The sequence below is a fragment of the Oculina patagonica genome, chromosome 4 (assembly GCF_052425735.1).
Source record: "Oculina patagonica isolate OP01 chromosome 4, crgOcupat, whole genome shotgun sequence".
Lineage (NCBI taxonomy): Eukaryota > Metazoa > Cnidaria > Anthozoa > Scleractinia > Oculinidae > Oculina > Oculina patagonica.
In genome coordinates, this window is record NC_135761.1 from 61,506,895 (window position 1) to 61,529,263 (window position 22,369).

The following is a 22,369-nucleotide window of genomic DNA, read 5'->3' on the forward strand; positions in this document are numbered from 1 at the left end:
ATCAAGAAAAAGGCAAAAATGACGATTTTTGGCAAGACCTGCCTCTATTTATGACGTTGCGACAAGAAAGCCTGAAAAAAATAATAATGACCAGCTCCCAGTTGGCTTGTTAGTTCAATTGGTTTGAGCGCTGCACCGGTATCGCAGAGGTTATTTTTCATCTGCAGTTCAAATATATGATTTTATATATTCATAATTTCACTAGTTATTATATTTAGTAACATGTAATGTAAATGCTATATTTGTCTTCAAGGTTATTCATATATCAAGAAGGAAACCGGGCCTTCTTTAATTCTTGATATTTTATAGTATGATTATGCTAGTGTAATTATGATATTATATAAACGATGAAATTATACATCTTTGAAACTGGATAGATGTGTTATAATACATCTTTGATTATATTACTTGCTGTAAGTAATAAGATAAATAAAAAAAGTCTGATGCTACAAATTGTGTCGTTTTCTTTGTGGGGGATTGTTATCTCAAAATGGAAGTACATAATTTATTTTTACAGAGTTCTTAATTACAATTTACTTATACACCCTGACCCTACATCCACAGGTCATTTCCTCTGATGACTGAAACCTTTTAATACCAACGTAAAGATCGTCATGTCCTGTCCACACGTATTTGAAACTGTGATTACTAAAATATGTGCCTATAATCTGAACATCGAAACACTTCTCAATTCTTTTTTTTTTTTTTTTTTAATTGCAACACAACGACATTCTTACAAACGAAACTTACATTACTTACAAACACTAACGGCACATGCTACATTACAACTGCTTCTGCTAAACAACAATAAATATCATATATAGCTGATCTATTTACATTCTTGCTCTACTACTTACTTACTTAATAACTGTTTTACAAAACTGTCCACTTAGAGATGTAAATTTACAAATAATTCTCTTAAGTAACATAGCCAAAACGTAGCTTATATCAACTGAATTAATCAAGTAATTAAAGAGGGGAAAACAAAATGCTAAAAAAATAATAATAATAATAATAAGACTATCTTAAATTGCTAGAAAAAAATGCCATTTATTCTCAAAATCTTTCACTTTATCAGACGTGGCTGCGATATATTTCTCTAGCTTCATCTTTTCCCGCACAAGAGAGACGAAATCTTGAAACTGGAACTTAATAGTATCTAATGCTTTAACATATATAAAATACTTGCCTAACATGATGAGATGGTTGAGAGCTAAACAGTGAGTGTGACTGCGAATAATTCCGAACATGACGTCTAACTCCGAAAGACTCAATTTCGTGTTACTTAAAAACGAATACCACTCTTGGAATTTATTCCAAAAAGAGGTTGCCTGCGGGCAGTGAATAAACATATGCCATATGGTTTGAAACCCAGAAGGACAAAAAGGGCAGAAAGGGGAGGCAACTTTTTTCATTTTGTGTAACAGGTTGTTCGTTGGTAAGATTTGATGAATAATTTTGTATTGGAACATAACTAATTTTATTTCTTTCGTGGCTCTGAATGGTAATAGGTATAGTTTATTTAGGTCCTTCTTCTCGACCCCGCATGCTAAAAGTTTTTTCTCAGAAGTAGGTGGGGGTAGGTTTTCAAGGTCTAACAGCATGTCATATATTATTTTGCAAGACAGTGAACACTTTGAGGCATTTGAGGCAGCTGGGGCCTCAGAATTTTCTCCAAGCAGCGTTTTCCAACTTTTGGGAATAGAGGAAAGAAGGCTATAATATTGCAAAAAGTTACATTTGACTTTGTATTTATTGCGAAAAGAATGAAAAGAAAGAAAGCGATTTTCACCGGAGTCCCAAAGATCAGATATTTGCTTTATTCCTGCTCGAAACCAAAGGGGGTACCGTATCACTTTCCCATTCACGGTTATAAATCTGTTGTTCCAGATCATCTGTGAAAGTACCTCAGTTTTATTAATGGGCGTGACTGCTGCAATATCCTGCCAGTAATAAATATTTCGTTTGTAGAATTCAGGTAAATGCTTATCGAGGTCAAGGAGTTTATAATCATAATTGCATTTAAACAGTTCTGTGCCGCCAACACCAGCTAGGAGTAATTTCGGTATATATTGCCATGGTGCATCAGAGTTCGAACATAGTCGTTTGACCCAGTTAAGCTTTAACGCTTTGTCGAAAATAGAAAAGTCCCTCATGCCCAGGCCACCAGTATTTTTTTGCCTGATTAGAGAGGTCTTTTTTATTTTGGCTGGTTTGTGGTTCCAAATAAAGTTGAATGTGATTTTGTCGACTTCTTTGGCGAAATCTCTTGGGGTTTCCATAACGCTGCAGATAAACACGAGTTTTGAGAGTGCCAACGTTTTAACTATGTTTATCTTGCCATATATGGATAGGTCTCTGCGAGACCACATATTTAAAGTTTTCTTTAACGATACCAATTTTTCATGAAAGTTTTTCCTCTCAGAAACATCAAGGTCGTACGAAAAATGTACTCCAAGCGCATAAACTGGTTCACTGTCCATTCGAAGATTATGAATTGTATCTTTTCTGTAGCGCATAGAGCCGAGCCATAGCATTTCAGATTTTGTTTGGTTAATTTTTAGACCAGAGCAACTTTCAAAAAGTAATAGTAAATCAAATAAATTGGCCACTGACTGGGCATCAGAAAGAAGTGCAGTTGTGTCATCTGCATATTGCGAAAGCTTGACTTCTCTATGTTCTTGTATCTTAATTCCTTTTATTTGGTTCGATCGTCTGATACGTTGCGCCAGTATTTCCATGGCGATAACGAACAATGTGCCTGAAAGTGGGCACCCCTGTCGCACCCCACGTTCCAGTTGAAAGTGTTTTGACGCGTGACCGTTATTCATTACGCAACTCGAGATGTTCCTATAAAACACTTTAATCTACTGACGAAGGTCAGGGCCGAAATTAAAAGTTTCAAGACATTTATGAATAAAATTCCACTCAATCGAGTCGAAGGCTTTTTCAAAGTCTAAGAACACTGCAACGCCAGGGATATCCTTCTGTTAAGTGAAATGCATTGTGTCTGCTATTAACCTGATGCTCTCCCCGATAAACCTTCCTTTTACGTACCCAGATTGGCCAGGGTGGATTATGTTAGGTAAGATTTTTTCCAAACGCAGAGCAATAGTTTTTGTCGCAATTTTGTAGTCCACATTCAGTAACGATACAGGTCGCCAATTTTTTAAGTATTCCGTGTTCTTTTTCTTTTTTGGAATTAAAGATATGATACCTTGACGTTGAGAAATAGAGAGACTACCATTTTGGAAGGCGTAATTGAAGCTATTTACCATATAAGAACCTAGTATATCCCAAAAGTAACGATAAAATTCAGGGGTGAGGCCATCCGTGCCCGGCGCTTTATTGTTTTCCATAAATTTTAACGCACGCTCACATTCACCAATAGACATAGCGCCTTCGCAAGTTTTCGCCATCTCTTCCGATAATGCATTTTCGGTTTCAAAGAACTCATTAAAATCAGGGCAATCTGGGTCAGTATTTGTTGACGTATATATTTGTCTGAAAAAACGCTCTTCTTCCTCAAGGATGTCTTTGGGGTTTGTAATTTTGTTGTCGTCATTGATGATTAAAGACGTTATATGTTTCTTTCTGTGGTTCGTTTTTTCTAAGTTATAAAAATATTTGCTGTTTCTCTCGCCGTGCTCGTACCAGCGCGCTCTGCTACGTACGATTGTCCCTCTTGTCCTAACAGTTGCAATTTTAGAAAGCTTGGATTTTACTCTTTCCAACTCGATTTTGAGCGAATCGTTGTAAGATGTCTGAAGCTCGGTCTGTATTTTCGTCATTTCTGACAAAAGAGCTATCTCATCATCGCGTTTTCGCTTAGCTTTTTTCTTCGAAAATTTTATTGTGAATGCTCTGATTTCCATTTTAATCATCTCCCAATGCAACCCTTTGTCTTTGACTTGTTGATGTTTTTTTGCAAATTCTGGAAATTGAAAGGCCAGCAATTGCACATAATTAGTATCTGAAAGCAAAGAGTTGTTAAACTTCCAGAATCCGGGGCCCCGGGGGAGCTCACTTTCGTCAAAAAGCACAGAGAAAGCAAGGGCAGAGTGATCCGAGTGAATGTTTGGGATTATTTTGCACTCCTTCACGCGCTGTTTAAGCTGATCTGAAACAAGGAAATAGTCAAGTCTACATTGTATTTTCATTGAAGGGTTAGCCCATGTGAAGCCAATTAGATCTGGGTTTTTGAAACGCCAGCAATCGATTAACTTATGTGTTTTGATTAGTGTTTGAAGCTCATTGACAGAAACTCTTTTACTGTCAATTGGTCTGCCACCTTTTTTGTCTAAAGCGCTAATTGCACAGTTAAAATCTCCTCCTACTACAAGATTCTCGTTGGCGTACACATTTAGAAATTTTGTCGAAAGGTCTCTGAGGAATACAACTTGTTGGGTTGTGTCGTTTGGTGCATAAATGTTTACAAACACTATTTTTGTACCATCAATAATAGTTTCGGCCAAAATACATCTGCCGTGATTATCAGCTATACTTTTTTCGATGCTGACGTCCAGACGTGGTTTAAATAAAATCATGACTCCTCTGCTATGAGAAGAGCCGTGGCTGGAAACGATTTTGCCTCCCTATTCTGTTTCCCATCTTTTAATAGTTTCTAGCGTAGAGTAAGATTCTTGCAAGAAAATTATATCTGATTGTTGTTGATGTAACCAGCGAAATACTTGTCTTCGCTTTCTCGAACTGTTTAGCCCTCTTATGTTCAACGATAAAATCTTATGCATTTAATTCTACGAAAGAAGTATGGAATAACCGAAAAATCACCAAATAATCATTTCTTCTATAATGCTCGCTTTGCGGTAGATTTTTTTTACTAGGTGGCTTAGGTTTTATTACGCTGGTGGCTTTTGAGCAAATTATGCGAATGCAACAGAAAAGCAGACTAAAGAGAAAACAAAAACGACAAAAACAACGACACATAATTCTACTCATGACGGACTTACCTAAAGTTTTGTGCGGTATTTTGGCTGGGTCAGAAGAGCTGAACGTAGCAGCCATCGAGAAAGTGGTTGCAAAAGAAAATAATCAAGAGTTCAGTACTTGTTCTAGCTTAATTGTCCATTAAACGTCCGTAAAAAGGGAATTGTTGTGTCTCTGGACCGCGGTAAAGAGAGCCCTCAATTATGAGCTTTTCCACGTTAAAATAAGCTGCTTTCTTGTCGCGTTTGGCTGCCTTGAGGATCGGGTATAACTTTTTTCTAATGTCGTCGACTTCTCTTGGGAAATCATCAGATATTCCAAATCCGGTACCTTTAGGAATGTTTTTGATGAATGACTTGATGAAAACTTTATCTTGAAAATCCGACAGTCTAACAATAATTGGACGCGGTTGAGGATTTCGGCCCTTTGGTTGTGCGCGCGTCGTGATTCTATGGATTCTGTCGAAGCGTATGTGTTCTTCATCATCCGGCGGGATTTTTAACTTGGTGCGCATAAACTCCCTTAAAACAAAGAAATTGAAAGTGGAAAAGAAGGTTTTCTCTTCAAAGTGCTAAGTTACTTGTGAAACACATTACGGTATTGCAACATCACATGTCTCGTGACGCATTTCCGCCACCAGTATCCTCCGGTCCACATTGTACGAAAACAAATTTTTAACTGCCTAAAACTCGTCCCCCGAAATACAGCTTACACGACTTGTTTGAAGATTTTCTTACAGCGTATGGGGGAGAATACTAGTCTTAAACCACATGTCAAAAATGAAATCGTTTCGTTTGATTTTGAGCGAGGAACGAGGGATCGGAATTTCGCCTCAAATCGCTTTCGTCCCTTGCTCTCTTTCTTACTGCTGGTCTCTCAGGTAACGCCGACAAACATTGCTGTCTGCGGATGTCACATGAGGGTACGAATACGATATCACCTCACGTACGGCTTACACGATCGCTTTGAAAGGCTTTTGAAGGTCGTTTTGCACGGTAGAGATTTTGAACTGCGGACAAACTTGACTCCTCTGTGCCCTGTGATTCAACGAGCGCATTTTTGGCATGACCGCCATCTTGCGCTGCTCGACCCAGTCTCCAACACTTCTCAATTCGATAATCCTATATTTAGCAAATTCTTCGTAACTCTGAGGCCAGCGTGTTGTCTGTATTTCAGTCAATGCTGGGAGTGAGAGACTTAAGAATACCCAATCACTGGAACTAGCAGACCACCACTTGCAACACAGACTGTGTAAAGTAAAGTCTTTCTTTTGGAACTCCTCAATTAAGTGTTGAATATTAACACCCCTCCATGCATTGGCCTGCTATACATGAAATTATCCAGTGAAGCATTGATGGATGGAATACATCTTGAGCAGTCCTCTCTTGTGTCAGCTCTTGCAGTGACCTAGCATTGTCTCTGTGAAGCCTTCATGAAATACACAAGAACATCTGATCTATATCCTCATGGGTGTGGTCAACTATCAAAACACAGTTTTATCTAGAAAAAGAGTGGACAAGATGTTTGCACACTGTGTATGCACTGTACGGCCATGTTTGTAAAGGTTTAGTAAGTACTGACTTTAGGGAGATTTGATGGAGCTACTTGTAAGCCCTCTTTTAGATCCTGACTAGAAATGTTAGCACTGACAATCACATCGACCATGAAATTATCCATTTATCATCAAAATCTTGCCAAAAATTACTGGAAATTTGCACGGTTGTGACATTTAAATTATTTTTCATCAATATTTTGGGACTAACTTCTTGTCCCAGCAAGAAAATGGAAAGTGCATCAGTGATAAATTTAGCAGGAGGCAAGTTACATGATGCTGAGCTAAATATACACCTATCTGACATACAATTCAGCCTACATGTACTATTCTTGCACCTTCTTGTAATTCATTTCTGAAAAATATTGCACCTAGTATCTAACTTTTAGCAGTAGCCTGTGTACAGCTGTCAGGGGAGCGGGACGGCTGTACACAGGCTATTTTAGCAGAAACTCATAAGAGTTGAAACGTGTAACACGCGTTCATAGCATTTGTATATCTAGTTTTGCTAAGTACCATTGAGGGCCACTGGTTTATTGAGGGCCACTGGTTTGTTAGTGTTTTTATGCTATTTTAGTGCTACCCTCGTTAAATAATGACTTTACTTACTTACTTACTTACTATTTGGAAACACGAAGAGTTTGTACACGAATTTATGCTTTACACAAGTAATGGCATGTGCAACAACATTTTTGGTTTAGCGGTGAGTTTACTTGAAATTCCGACCTTAATGCTGTAAATTTCTTACAGAAACTAAAGAAATCCAAAAGCTTTATTCAATCAAGGTTGTTCAAAAACAAGATTACGTAATCAAGCGTCAGCAAGCGCGCACTTTAAATTTAATCCAAATATTGCAATTTTGATTGGTTATTTTTTTCTCCTGATATTCCAAATATGGTACTTAATGGAAATGAATGTGCAAACGCTTTGTACAATGCGAATCATAGGGAGTCACACGTTTCAAACCTTATGGGTTTCTGCTTTTAGCCCATACTTTTAATGGAAGGTAAGTCATGTGAACCCAGATGCAAAGTCATGCACGGTGGGAAGGAATGATGGGTGCTCTAGAAATTTTGACTGATACATAATTTTGGTACAGAATTCTTTGCCAAAGGTCAGAGTTTTCGAGTGGTTTTGAACAATTGATGGTCCTCAACAGGCGAGGGGGGAGGGGAAGGTGCATTTGCTATAGCCCTATGCAACAGGCAAACAATTCATTACAGTTCTACATAACAAATCTGCTAGCTTTGGATTACATCAGATCATATATTAGTTCGTCTGTAAGACACCTTCACCATTTCACAAGAACGTTGCGGTTGGCCACATTCAAGCTTTATGTATCAGTCAAATCGAAGTTTCAAAATTCCCCCCCCCCCCCCCCTCCCCGGGGCATACCCTGGGCATCTGAAGTCTTTGCCTTCCCGGGGGAAGGGGAATTAATATTTTTGATAATCAAAGTCTTCCCGGGGGTGGGGAATTTGATCTGACCACATACAGGGTGGGGAATTTGAACGCAGACTTGATTTCTATTGTACGTGTCCCAGTAAACGCTTGTGGGTTTATTATCATGGTGGAGACAGATTATCGTCTATGTATTGGCTTTCTTCTATGTATTAATTATAGAATAGAAGAAAAAACTGTGTGGTCTATTTATAAAGCCGGTATGCAGACAGGATTTTACGAGCATAAGAAGCTACACAGTTAAAACAGTTATCTGTTTTTAAAACTATTTATTTTTCCCTGGGGGTGGGGACATTTGATCACTGAAAATGGGCTTGTTGTGGGCCGTTTGAACGGCTTTTTGGCCCAGGAAGGTGGGAATTTGAACGCAAATTTTCCAAAAATTCAAATGCCCGGGTGTTGCCCGGGGGGAGGATGTTGAACCTTCGATTTGACTGATATATTAGGACTGGTATTTGGAGTTAACTGTTTACCTCGGTGTAAGAACCTGTGAATTTTTTCTTTGTTTTGGAGCTATTGTTTTCCTGCTCCATATTGTTTTGACGGTCCTTGTTGTTTCGTTCGTTCTTTGTTTTACGTCAACGGTGATCGAGTTTCCCAGGTTCTTACACCGAGGATGAGGTTCCGGTCCCAGGGGGGGGGGGGGGGGGTACTCCGGCTTGTAAATGACGGGGATAATCGAAGGAATTTTTTGGGTTTGAAATTTTCGATTCCGGGATTGTTTTGGGTTGGAAAATTTGGCAAGTATTTTTTTGGGTGACTTGATTTAAAAAGGGGAATTTTGGGGGGGGTATTAAAAACGAACTTGGCGCGGCCTTGGCGTAATTACGGTATAATGAATAAACAAACACGAGCGTTCAATTTTTTATGGTTTTCTTTGTGTTATACTATTGCCCCTCCTGGCAATTTAGGGGTAATTTGACAAGGGATGTTTTGGGGGGTTATTTCTGGTCCAGGGATTTTTTTGGGTAATGTCGGAAGACTAAGGGATTTTTTGGGGTCCTGAGTTTTGCCTCCATTCGATCATCCCCGTCATTTACAAGCCGGAGTACCCCCCCTGGGGTTCCGGCAATTTTCAGCAATTTTCAAACCCTATGCCTTTCGTTCGTACCAGAAGTTACCAACACGTGCAGTGCTATACGTCTGAAGCTGGGAATTCCTGGATTTGTGATATTCTGCGATCTATCCATCGCTGATTTTGTTAGGAACAAAGACCACATGTCAAGACCGGTTGCAATCGATCAACACGGCGGGCACGTCTGATTTCAACAGGCGTTCCTTTCCGGACTGTGCATTGAGGACTGAACACTAGTTACCAGTCCTCAAGATTAAGTCACGAATAAAATATGGCGCAGGAATTCGAAGGAAGTTTTCCTTTTGATTTGATAATTCGCAATGGCAGAGTTATAGATCCAGCCAGAGACTTTGACATAATTGCAGATGTTGGAGTCAAAAGTAAAAGAATTGTCTCTGTTGCTCCTCATCTTGAAGGAAAAGGGCTTGAAGAGTTCGATGCAACTGGTTGCATTGTAACAGCCGGTTTGATTGACAGTCACGTGCACGTTTATCAGCATGCTACTCCTTTGGGAATTGATGTGGACGACACGTGTCTGGCCAGAGGTGTTACAACTGTTGTTGATGCAGGTAGCGCAGGTGTAGCCACGAGCGTTCAATTTTTGCATGTTTGCGTGTTTGCGTTGTAATTAGTTTGTAATTCCCGTCAGTATTTTTGTTCGGTTTATGGTTTCTTTGTTAGCGTAGCTCATTATTATGTATTTCTCTGCTAGTTGGTTTCTCGGCGTAGTATTATGTAATCGTTTATTGTTAATTTTCGTAAGTTCGTTAGCGCTATTGTTTGTTTTTCAGTCAGTATAAAATCTCGCACGCTTTGCTTGTAAATTAGTTTTCGTTTTATCCGGTTTGCCGTACAATCTTGTAAGTATTTGTTTTTTCCTTGTATTTTCTCGATTTTGTTCTATTAATGTATTTCGTCTTATAGTTAAGTTTCAAGTTCTAGTTTATTTATTCTACGTTTTCTTTGTTTTACATGTCCTAGTGAATCGTAAAGTTTATTAAAAGGCGAATTCAAATTGTACAAGGAGTATTTGCTACATTCATTCAAAGATTGTGTGGATGGATGCCGTGTGGTCCGGAGATGATGGTCTTGGAACTGAACTTCTAGGAAGACGCCGAGTCCATTCAATGGAAGCCCTCGACAGTGTACGTCTCAAGAATTCGAGGGCAGGACATTTGTCCAGAGTAACGGCGCTGTGTCGTGCGACCGAAAATTTGCTTAGTGACGCGAAAAATGTTGATGGAGTCACGAACAAATTACAGGAAATCAATGAAGCTTTCTCCCGTTTCGAAAGGACCCACTACGACTACATCGCTTCTTTGTCTGGTGATCTGGAGGTGTGGGAAAGCGAAGCGCGTTATTTTCAGGAACATTACCGCCGAAAGATGAATTTTGTTTCGCGAATCGAGCAATGGATTCATCGCGCAAGATCATCCCCTGAGGTACGCGAAGTCAGTGAACCAAATCCGGAGGATTCCGTAAGTACTGCGAGTTCTTCGCAAAGTTCATATCTATCTATCAGACAGCTAAGGGCCAAGCAGGCATTGGCGCATTTAAAGTTGTACCAGTTGAAAAAGAAACAAGAATTGTTGCGTCGGGAAGAAGATACGAAATTGAAAATGGAGGTTCTCGATGCGCAGTGTGAAATCCGAAAAGTGGAACTTCAAGTAAACATGCTACAGGATGAGGGGCCGCCCGCTCAAGATGACTTGTCTAGCGTTTTTGAGGATCTGAATCCGTTCAACGAACGTGTTGATGCCAGAGCTAGAAATGTACCGAAGCAGGAACATTTTGAACATCGAAACGATCAAACAACTGGTCCTCAAGACGCCCCATTGCGATTCAATCCAAAAGCGCGGGAATTTGCAAGTTTGCCACCTGCTTCAACTGCAGCCTTTACTGGTTTAGGACCAACTGGTTCTATTATGACTGGACAAATTATGGACAAGATGGCATTAACAATTAAGCAAGGATTTGCGTTGCCAAAAAAGGAGTTGAAGACGTTCGATGGTGATCCTCTCAATTACTGGAACTTTATTAAATCGTTTGAGAACAGTATCGTAAACAATGCAGCCAGTGAAAGTGACAAACTTATGTATCTTCTTCAGTACACATCTGGTGTAGCAAATGACACGATCAAGTGCTGTTTAGTCATGGATTCTTCCCTGGGCTATCAAAGGGCAAGAGAACTGCTTGAAGAGCGATTTGGACACCCCTTCACAATTGCCTCGAAATACGTAACCAAGTTAACGGAAGGACCCCCGTTAAAGCCATTGGATCGCAAAGGATTGTTGGCATTTGCTGACCAGTTGAAAGATTGCGAACATACACTAGAATCGATTGGATATCTGGATGAAATTAACAGCGCAGACAATCTGAGGAGAATTGTTCAGAGACTGCCGTTCCATCTCCGTACCAAGTTTATTGAAGTTGCGGACCAAATTCAGCAAGCTGGTCAGAGGACAAATATCAGTCACATTGCAGAGTTTGTCAAGGTTAAGGCGAGGGCCGCGAACAATCCTGTGTTTGGTTGCGTGGTAGACGTTGCGAGCCAGAGTGAAAGATCGGAAAATCAGAGGCGTAAACCAAAGTTTAAGAGCCCCACTTTACCTGACGAACGTGCCAGCACATTCAATACACAAGAGACTGAATCCGGTGACAGACACAGTTTGCCTTCCAACAGAGTGATCCCAGCCATCAGATTTGCGAAATGTCAGGCGTGCAAAGGTGACCATCACTTAGTGAAATGCAAGAATTTCAAAGACAAAAACTTCGAAGAACGTCTTCAAGTGATGAAGAGAGCTCAGTTATGCCACAACTGCTTCAAGTATGGTCATATTGCAGTAGGATGCTTAGCAAAGAGTGCATGTGAAGTTCAAGGTTGCCGAAGAAGACACCATACTTTGCTCCACCCTCCGCCCTCCGCCTTCGCCTCCACGCCTCCGCCTTCACAGCAAACGATCGAAAGTAGAGAAAGAGCAGCAGAACAAGGAGCTCAAGTAGCCGGTAGCACTCCATTACAAAGTGGTCAGGCCAACAGTACTTCAGCAGGTGGAGGAAAGGTGTGCCTGAGAGTAGTTCCTGTAAAGGTGCGAGGACCTGATGACGCAAGCAAGACGGTGAACACTTACGCCCTTCTTGACAGTGGTTCAGACATTTCCTTGTGTGACAAGAATCTAGCAGTCGAGCTCGGAGTACATGGAACCCAGAAGACGTTCTATTTAACAACTCAAGAGAGAGAAGATAGCCCAAGAGTTGGTCTTGAAATCAGCCTAACCGTAGAGGCACTTGACGGAGCAGATAAAGTAGACGTTAAGAGACTGTGGACTGTTGATAAATTGAATGCTTCAAGTCACAGTATTCCGTCACAAGATGATGCAAAACAGTGGCCTCACTTAAGAGACATCAAGCTGCCAAGTATTTGTGAGAAAGAAGTCGGGCTGATTATAGGCACCAACGCTCCTGACGCATTCTGGGTGCTAGAGGAAAGACGCGGAAACAGAGGAGAGCCGTATGCCATTCGTACACCACTTGGCTGGACTCTCATGGGCCCCATGGAGAAGAGCGATAGCCATAACTGTCATCTGAATGTTAATTTTGTTCGCTCAGCGGAAGTTGAGAGAAAGGATGATGATTGTCTCATGCAACAGCTTGAAAGGTTCTGGGCAGTAGAGAACTTTGGAGTGGTCCCTAACTGCAAAGCCAGTATGTCAGTGGAGGACAAGAGAGCCCTTGCAATCATGGAACAGTCAGTGAAACTTGAAGATGGGCATTATCAAGTGGCGCTTCCCTGGCGACAGTACCCACCATTCTTGCCTTTCAATCGATCTATGGCAGAACGCAGGCTGCAAATGCTGAAGAAAAGGTTGCAGCAAGATGGCGAGCTCTTTGAAAATTACAAGGCCACCATGGAACAGTACCTTACCAAGGGTCACGGGAAAAGAGTGCCATTGGACGAAGTCCACACACGAGATAAGCCACTATGGTACTTGCCTCATCATCCCGTAATGAACAAGCCTGGAAAAACTCGCGTGGTTTTCGATTGTGCAGCTAAATACAAGGGAACGTCTTTGAACGATCAGCTCCTCACTGGACCAGATTTGACCAATTCTGTTGTCGGTGTGCTAACACGGTTTCGTGAAGAACAAGTTGCGTTATCCGCTGATATCGAGTGTATGTTTCATCAGATAAGAGTTGCACCAGCTGACCAAGACGCCTTCAGATTCCTCTGGTGGCCGGATGGCGATCTGACCCAAGATCCAGTTGATCATCGCATGGAAGTCCACCTATTCGGTGCAACATCTTCACCAAGTTGTTCCAACTTTGCTTTAAGGAAAACAGCGGAGGACAACCAGGGCGAATTCTCAGAGGAAGTTGTTAAGACTGTCAGGAGGAACTTTTACGTCGATGACTGCCTGAAATCAGTTAAATCTGCTGAGAATGCTGTCGAATTGGTGCACCAGCTTCGAGATATCCTGTCCAAAGGCGGTTTTCGACTCACAAAGTGGTCCAGCAACTCATCAGAAGTCCTTAAGACCATTCCGCAAGTAGAGAGAGCCAAGTCAGTGTTAGACCTTGACTTAGACAAGGGAAAACTGCCGATTCAGCGTACCCTTGGGCTACACTGGGACATGGCGAGTGACAAGTTTTGGTTCAATGTGGATCTGAAAGATAAACCGAACACCCGTAGAGGTATACTGTCCGTGGTGAGCTCCGTGTATGACCCGCTTGGATTCGTTGCGCCAATCATCGTGCCTGCAAAGAAATTGCTGCAAGATCTTTGCAAACAGAAACTTGGATGGGACGACCCCATCAGTGAAATTGACGGAGAAAGATGGGAGAAGTGGAAGAGTCAGTTGGCAAGTCTTTCTCAGATTACAGTGGACAGATGCGTTAAATCAGCCAGCCTTGGAGACTTGAAGATCGCGGAGCTACACAACTTTGCAGATGCGTCACAAATTGCATATGGAGCAGTCTCGTATCTCAGATTGGTAGATATCGAGGATAGAATCCACTGTACATTTCTCATTGGAAAGTCGCGCCTTGCCCATTTGAAACCAATGACGGTGCCAAGACTAGAACTGTCAGCGGCAGTGTTAGCTGTCCAGCTAGACCAGACTGTCAGAGAAGAGCTGGACATCCCAATTTACCAATCGACATTTTGGTCTGACTCCACCTGTGTGATACAGTACATCAGAAACCAGTCTAAGCGTTTCCATACATTTGTTGCCAACAGACTATCAGTAATTCATGAGAATTCAGCACCCCATCAGTGGAGACATGTTAGTTCTGAACTCAACCCGGCGGATGAAGTCAGCAGAGGACTTACAGTAGAAGAAATGAGTACAACCAGCAAGTGGCTGAATGGTCCCGAGTTTCTGAAGAAGAATGAAGAGTTTTGGCCTCCTGATCGTTCAACCTGCCAACCAGAAATACGAGAAGATGATCCAGAAATTAAGCGTGAAAACCAGTCCCACAGTCAGTCATTGACTCATCATCCAGGCAAAGAAGTTCTGTCCAGTTTGATGAAACGCTTCTCATCGTGGGAAAGATTGAGAAGAGCTGTTGCTTGGCTGTTGAGGTTCAAAACGTGGTTCATGGCGAAATACAGCCGTAGTCCAACTGACACCAAAGGTCAGAGCAATCAAGAAAAAGGACCCCTCCTGTCCGTGGATGAAGTTCAGGGAGCTGAAAGAGAAATTATCAAGCATGTTCAAAGGTGTTCATTTCCAGACGTTATTCAAGCCATGCACAGAACCAGTTCATTGAAGTCTTCACGTCAACTAACCTCCCAGTTAAAGAACCTGAAGATACCAGCCCATATGTGCAAACTTCACCCGCAGTTGGACGACAGTGGAATCCTTAGAGTTGGAGGACGTCTTGAAAACGCTCTAATCGACTACAATGCTAAACATCCGATTATCCTGCCGTATCGTCACCAAGTTACAGATTTGATCATCTCTGAGCATCATCAGAAAACTGGCCACCTGGGTCAAGAGTACGTACTATCCAGTTTGCGTCAACTATACTGGATAATAAAGGGGCGTTCAGCTGTGCGTCGAGTAATTTGTAGCTGTTTCCCGTGTAAGAGACGTGGTGCAGTACGTGGAGAGCAGCTGATGGCCGACCTTCCGAAAGAAAGACTGATGTCAGGAGATCCACCGTTCACCTATGTAGGCGTAGATTATTTTGGACCCCTTTATGTGCGTCAAGGTCGCTCGAATGTGAAACGTTATGGGTGCCTGTTCACTTGCCTCGTCACCAGAGCAGTCCATATCGAGGTTGTACACTCACTTGATACCGACAGTTTCATTAATGCAGTGCGAAGATTTACCAATCTAAGAGGAAGTCCGTCAACCATTTACAGCGACAATGGAACAAATTTCCATGCAGGAGAGAGAGAGCTACGAGAGTCGTTGAGAGATTGGAATCAGCAATCAATCCAAAAGTCCCTTCGTCAGAAAAATATCAGATGGAAGTTTAACCCGCCTGGCGCTTCGCACATGGGTGGTGCCTGGGAACGTACGATAAGATCCGTTCGTAAGATCCTGAGGGCCTTGCTAGGCCAACAGCTTGTCTCTGACGAAATTCTGAGAACCTTGATGAGCGAAGTTCAAGGGATCTTAAACAGCAGACCGTTGACCCCAGTCAGTAGCGACCCAAAGGACTTGGAGCCTATTACTCCAAACCACCTGTTGCTGTTAAGAGCCAACCCAAATTTGCCTCCCGGTGTCTTCACCAAAGAAGAAAATTACAGCAAGCGACGATGGCGTCAAGTCCAATATATGTCTGACATATTCTGGAAGCGCTGGTTAAGAGAATACTTGCCAACCCTACAAGAGAGAGCTAAGTGGATCAAACCTCGCCGTTGCTTGGCGATCGGAGACCTGGTATTGATTGCAGATGAAAATGTTCACCGCGGAAAATGGCCGTTGGGCAGAGTGATCGAAGTTTTCTATGGCAAGGACGGATATGTCAGATCAGCAAAGGTTCAAACGAGTTCAACGATTCTCACAAGACCAGTGACGAAACTTTGCTTCCTGGAAGGCGAGAAAGCAATTTGATTAAAGTAACTGAACTTTCCTTCAAACAAACGGAAACTACATGAACACTAAGGATATTCAAGGAGAACTTAACACTCGTGTCTTAAAATAGTGAAGCTGTTAATGAACTGTTAGACTTAAGTAGTTCATTGGGGCCGGCGTGTAGCCACGAGCGTTCAATTTTTGCATGTTTGCGTGTTTGCGTTGTAATTAGTTTGTAATTCCCGTCAGTATTTTTGTTCGGTTTATGGTTTCTTTGTTAGCGTAGCTCATTATTATGTATTTCTCTGCTAGTTGGTTTCTCGGCGTAGTATTATGTAATCGTTTATTGTTAATTTTCGTAAGTTCGTTAGCGCTATTGTTTGTTTTTCAGTCAGTATAAAATCTCGCACGCTTTGCTTGTAAATTAGTTTTCGTTTTATCCGGTTTGCCGTACAATCTTGTAAGTATTTGTTTTTTCCTTGTATTTTCTCGATTTTGTTCTATTAATGTATTTCGTCTTATAGTTAAGTTTCAAGTTCTAGTTTATTTATTCTACGTTTTCTTTGTTTTACATGTCCTAGTGAATCGTAAAGTTTATTAAAAGGCGAATTCAAATTGTACAAGGAGTATTTGCTACAGCAGGTATGTTTTTGTGTGTTGAGCACAGTATTGGAAAATTATGAAAGCATTATTGAGGGTTAGGAGGTTTTGAGTTATGGAATATGACCCCCACCCCCTCCCCTCCAACTCCCTCCTAAACAGGGCGTCAGGATTAAATATTTATTGGTACTGTACTGCTGCTGAAACAGTTCATATCCATCTTACAGTCAAATCAGTTCTTCTGATGGGAACTTTGCAATGTTGCCAGTGCAATGTTCCAATATTGATTGACAGTTTGCTCATCCCAACTTGCAACAGTTGTAACACCCCTGGCCATTCATGTGCTGTCCACATCAATTCCCAAAGACATAGCTTGCTGATAAACATGCAGAGTTCCGATCAAAAGAACATCCGGTTTGACTATAAACTTGTCATCCCTTTGACATAAGCTTAAAACTCAGTAAAATAGAGGTCAAAGAGTAGGCTACTGCTCTCATCAAAAGCCACTCTGAAATTATCAGAAAGAAAAACAGCAAACAATGACAAACAAAATTAGAACATCAACAGGCCTCCCTTTAATTTTAGCCTGTCCATGATAAGAAGCCCTTAGAGCATTGCTTGGATGTGGTCGGTTAAGGTCAACAAATTCGTTTCTCACATGTAAGTGACATGCTTTGTTCTACAATTAAATTTCTCATTCGGTTTAGCAATATTATATAACTTTGTGTATAAAAGGTGTTTCCCTTAAAATTTAGTGATGCTGACCTTAGCAGTGATCTCTTGAACTTAAAAATATTATTTTTGTTTTAAGGAGCCACAACCTTCCCTGGCCTGCGTAAATTTATCGCAGACAAGTCACAGACCAGGGTTCTGGCTCTACTCCACATTGCGGCTCATGGACTGGCAGCAGCAGGATGCACTGGTTGGGGTATGTATTGTTTTAAAAAAAATATTGAATTTTCCACATGCCTTGAATCTCGGGGAATCAGTTGTACAGTTAATTTAAAGGAACAAAATAAGTAAATTTGTTAGTGGTTAGTAATTTTTGATTGGGCATAATTTAATTAATATGAAGCAGAGAAAATTAAAAATAAATTAATAAATGGGTTTAAAATATACCCAGTAACCGAAACAAATTTAAACCACAACACACCTGTGGTGCACAGGCCATAGACTACAGGCCTTTCGATTCCTGAGCACATTCAAGGAATATGCATTCTGAAGCAAACAAACAAAGTAACAAACAATAGACATGGGTCTGTTGTATTTTACAAAATATTTATTAATTAATTTATAAATTAACACCTTTGGTGATGTGAGCTCCCTGGATAAAGAACATTATTATTAAAAAAAAATTTCAGATGTAACTTAATTTTTCTCTTGCCATTTTATTGTTTGTCATTATACGTTTTATTATATTTGACAGTTAAAGGAGGAGAGTGTGATTCACTAAACCAAGTTGATTGTAAGTTGTGCATTGATTGCATAAGCCAAAACAGAGACACGATCGTAGGAGTAAAAGTTCGCCTCTCAGCAAGTGCTGCAAATGACGGAGCCAATGAAGAAGAAGCTTTCAGGTTTGCTGACAATTTTTTTATTATTATTATTATATTTTTGGCAGTAACCTCATTGTGTTAAACATTTGGCCTCTATTCTGGCAGGTGTTCATATGTTCTTTGGCAAGATATACTCGTAGTTATTTGCCTTTCTTCACCCAGGAGTATGAATGGGTACTGATGATGATTGACAACAATATTGTGGATGGGAGATGGAGCTGCAAAATTAATAAATTAATAAAGGCTGAGTAATAAAATACAGTATTGTGATTTAAAACAAATCTTCCCCCAAGATAGAAATATAATTTACTGTAAAAAAAATAACCTAAAATACTTGATTTTTTTTTTTCATCTTAAGTATAAAGCAATACTCTAGAAATTTATGACCTAAAAAATTATAAAAATTGCAGTTTCATGTTAAACTGGAACAGATCAGTTGCACTCTACTGTTAAACCCTATCAGTTAATTATTGAGTATCCTGTTAGAGAGGGGGAAGGAGGTTGATACCAGTGTTTTAGTTGTTGTTTTTAACAAACAATTTTCCCAAGGGGATCTCCTATAAGAATGGAATGGGGATGCTTATTGAGAAATTTGAGTTGAACCAAGTATGTACAACATGCAAGGCAACACTGCAAGCCGGAAATCCCTTATCGCGATAAAAGGCTAATTGCAAGCTATCTAAACTTATAACTGCAGGCTAAACGGAGTGCTATTTAAGCTAACCAATGACTGTATTGTTAAGGCTAGCTGGAATGGGTCACATTGCTAGCTTGCACTTTGCCAAGACCCAATTCAACCCCTAAAAGTTTTTTTTTTATTGATCCCTAAAAAATGTTATTTTTATGCCTCCTTGGTCTGGACATCTTTTCTGCTCAGGCAGCCCTAAGGCTGCAAATGACAAATAAGCCTTCATGAAGGCAAATATTACAGGGACTGTAGCCATGAAAGCTTAAAATATTACTGTTTTGTCATGAACACCCTAGGAGAAACAATAATCTGTAATTTACCCCCTTTAGCAAGATCATGAGCACCCAACCCCTTTCATATGGGAGTCCCCCCCCCCCGGATTTTTGTTCAATTATTTTATTAGTTTCTAAATTGGTTCCTTTGTGTTAACAGGAGAGCTCTGAATGTGTCAGCAGAAGCCAATGTTCCCCTTATGACGCATCACACATTTTCCACAATTCCTGTGCAGCAAACAGGTAAATGTATTTTCATTTTATTCTATTAAAATCTATTGTAATTATTTCAATTTAACAACTGCTCTTAACTTAGCCAATAAGAAAATCTTGAAGACCTGGGGGGATGGGGGGATGGAGACTCCCAAATGAAAGCAGCGGTGGTGCTTGTCGTCTTGGTTAAGAGCGAAAATTTCAGATTTTTGGTCTCACTTTGGGTGTTCTGAGAAAAACACCAATATTTTTAGCATTCAAGGTGTCGTTTGGGATTGCGCTCTTTGAGGGGTGAAAAAAAGCTTAAACTGCTGCCATACCCAGATTGGTCTACTTTAGGGGTTCTTTTTGAAATTTCTGACAAGCATCCCCACGGCCACCCCTTTCATATGGGAGCGCCCCCGCCCCCCCCCCCCCCCTGCCTAGGCTTGAAGGACAATGAAGAATTATTGTTCGCCGTTATGAAAAAATTTCAAAATCATTTATCCTTCTAGGTTCTACTTGACTATTCCTCATTTTCATAGCAACTTCTCTGTTCGTGTTCAATTACAATATAAACAATGTGCCGAACTTTTCACTCTAAATTAAAATGCTCACAAAGTTATGAGCCACGATCAGTCTGCTTTTCACTCTTACAAGAGCTTTCATTTAAATAGAGGTTTTGATTTTAGCAGGGTGGTAAAGGGAGGGGGTCCCAATCACGAATCACGAGTCTGTTTTATTTTAATTCTCGAATCACTTATTGAATAGATCTATATTGGTTGAAAAAAGTAAGCTTTGAGGTCTGATTAGTTATTTGGCCTTTCAATAGCCCATTAACAAGAACTGATCTCTCGAGACAAAACGCATTAATCAAGTCGGCAGAACGTGTCCTCCACGCAATTAACTAACTTCATGATTCCTGATTGGTGCTTCACTACCGTAAATTGATTTATGATTACATAATCTATTTTCGGTTTTCACGAACGTTTTCAGCCAGAATCGCCAATCACAGCTCTTGAAATAAACGGTTCACGTGTCGTATCTTAAAAGAGCTTTTTGTTCCCCAAAGCACAGTAATGCAAAAAATAAATCCACAAAATCCGCAATTTTCTGCCATGCTATTGTGCCAAAATCATTTTCTGTTTCCGTTGAAATATCGTCGCATTTGACCGTTTTATGAAATTTACGCGTTATAATTATAAATTTACGCCTTATAAATTTACGCGTTATTCCAAGTCATTCTAAAGTGCAAAGTGGCTGTTTTATTCGTCAGGTGGCGATTTAGAACAAGGCAAGCTTTTCTGTCCAGGAAGTCTACGTGCTGGAGATATCTACACTCACTGCCTTCATGGTTGGCCAAGCACCATCATCAACCCACTAAATGGACAAATCCACAATGATGTTCATGATGCTCGTAAACGAGGGGTACTTTTTGACGTAGGCCACGGATGTGGGGCGTTCTCGTGGACTGTATCAGAGATCTGTGCAAAAGAGGGCTTTTGGCCAGACATTATCAGTTCTGACTTGCACGCAGAATCTGTAGATGGCCCCGCATACGATTTGCTGGCTGTTATGACGAAAATGCTGCACGTCGGTATGCCTTTAATTGACGTCATCAAGGCTGTTACCATGACACCCGCTGCTGCAATTGGCCGAAGCGACGTGATTGGCTCGCTCAGCCCTGGCTATGCGGCAGATATCACGGTTGTACGTATTGAAGATGTTGATATCGATCTTGAAGACTGTAACGCGCAGTTAAGAAGGATTAAACAACGTTTCGTGCCTGCCGCGGTGTGGAAGGATGGTGTTCGTTTCACGACTTCCATGCCACACCCATTTCCTAATACGGCTAGATTGAAGGATTTAGCCTCTTTACAAGATGAACTTCTTATCAAAGATAAAAACTAATAACATTTTAACAAAAGAAGACCTTTGATTTTATCAAAACTATTCCTCTTTTGAGAGTACAATGTAGAGCGTGACTGATTATAACATTATACCATGAAATTGGAACAGTTCCCGGGAATACACAACATAATTCAAAAACTGTCTAGAACAATTGGAAGATACCGTTTTTATTCCTATTTTAAGTGTTTTCTTTGTTATTATCAATCAATCAATCAATCAGTCAACCAATCAGTCAATCAATCAAATGTTTTTTTTTTTCGATCAATCGATTAATTAGTTGTTTCCATTTAAAGTCATCGAAATTCTAAAATCTAAATTGTTAAGATGATTTCCAGTCCGTACTGCGCAATCTCCGCCTGCAATGTTTGCGAGTCTCACAAACAGAAGAATGTTTACTAGCAAAAATAAAAATTCCGGGACAAAACTTACCTTTTTCTTCATTATTAACGCCAGATATCCTTGTAAAACAATAATAACGAGTAAAAGAAGCTCGACGGTATTTCAAACGGACGTTTTAGCTCATCGTGAATTCTTGAACGAAACGATCCGAAATGGCGAACTTAAAAACTTCATGTACGCTATCACCGAAGTGTAACGTTTCAACGGATTCAAAACAAAAATGAAAACAAACCCCGAGTCTGCGCAGTACGGACTGGAAATCATCTTTAACCCCACAAAGCTACTCTTTTCACATATTTTAGACATAAAATACATCGATTCAGTGCTTCGTTAAGAAGATAAAGCATTATTTTTGTGATGTACCAGATGAAAGAGTTTCTAAATTGTTACAAAACAGATACTTTTTGTCGCATTTTGATTAATAACAATAATAATATAAATACCTTTATGGTAGAATCAATCAAGCAATCCAGGTCACTATAATTTTAACAAAGCATTTATTTCTGACAGCCCCTTAAAGTGTATATGACATGAACAATATTTCCTGCTTATTTGAAAGGCCTTTCAAAATTCAGTGGAATGGCATTTTTCTTTTTGAAATATCTTTTTTCGTTTCAGAGATATTGACGTTTTTGTATTATGCAAATTAGATCAGTGATGACGTCATAAGATTTGACTCTAAAAAATGGTA

At 40.4% G+C, this 22,369-nt stretch overlaps 3 protein-coding genes and 1 long non-coding RNA gene across 4 annotated transcripts in view; 3 read left to right on the forward strand and 1 right to left on the reverse strand.

Moving 5' to 3' along the window:
* The window catches only part of LOC144647770 (deacetylase EF_0837-like), a 52,422-nt gene extending 30,237 nt beyond the window's left edge, over nucleotides 1–22,185 (forward strand). Inside the window, exon 5 of the mRNA XM_078507456.1 lies at nucleotides 20,645–22,185. Within this exon, the coding sequence (XP_078363582.1) occupies nucleotides 20,645–21,279 (635 nt within the window). The 3' untranslated portion in view covers nucleotides 21,280–22,185. The remainder of the gene's footprint in view (nucleotides 1–20,644) is intronic.
* LOC144647809 (histamine H2 receptor-like) overlaps nucleotides 1–22,369 on the reverse strand; it is a 410,332-nt gene that overhangs the window by 201,622 nt on the left and 186,341 nt on the right. The gene's annotated exons all lie outside the window — the stretch shown is intronic.
* Nucleotides 9,483–17,591, forward strand: LOC144647832 (uncharacterized). The gene is made up of 3 exons (XR_013569638.1): nucleotides 9,483–9,613; nucleotides 17,246–17,320; nucleotides 17,472–17,591. It is a non-coding gene; the product is annotated as an uncharacterized LOC144647832 (long non-coding RNA).
* LOC144650968 (uncharacterized) lies at nucleotides 10,384–16,313 on the forward strand. Its single transcript, XM_078510809.1, has one exon. The coding sequence runs from the start codon at nucleotides 10,421–10,423 to the stop codon at nucleotides 16,097–16,099; it is 5,679 nt and encodes a 1,892-aa protein (XP_078366935.1). The 5' UTR covers nucleotides 10,384–10,420; the 3' UTR covers nucleotides 16,100–16,313.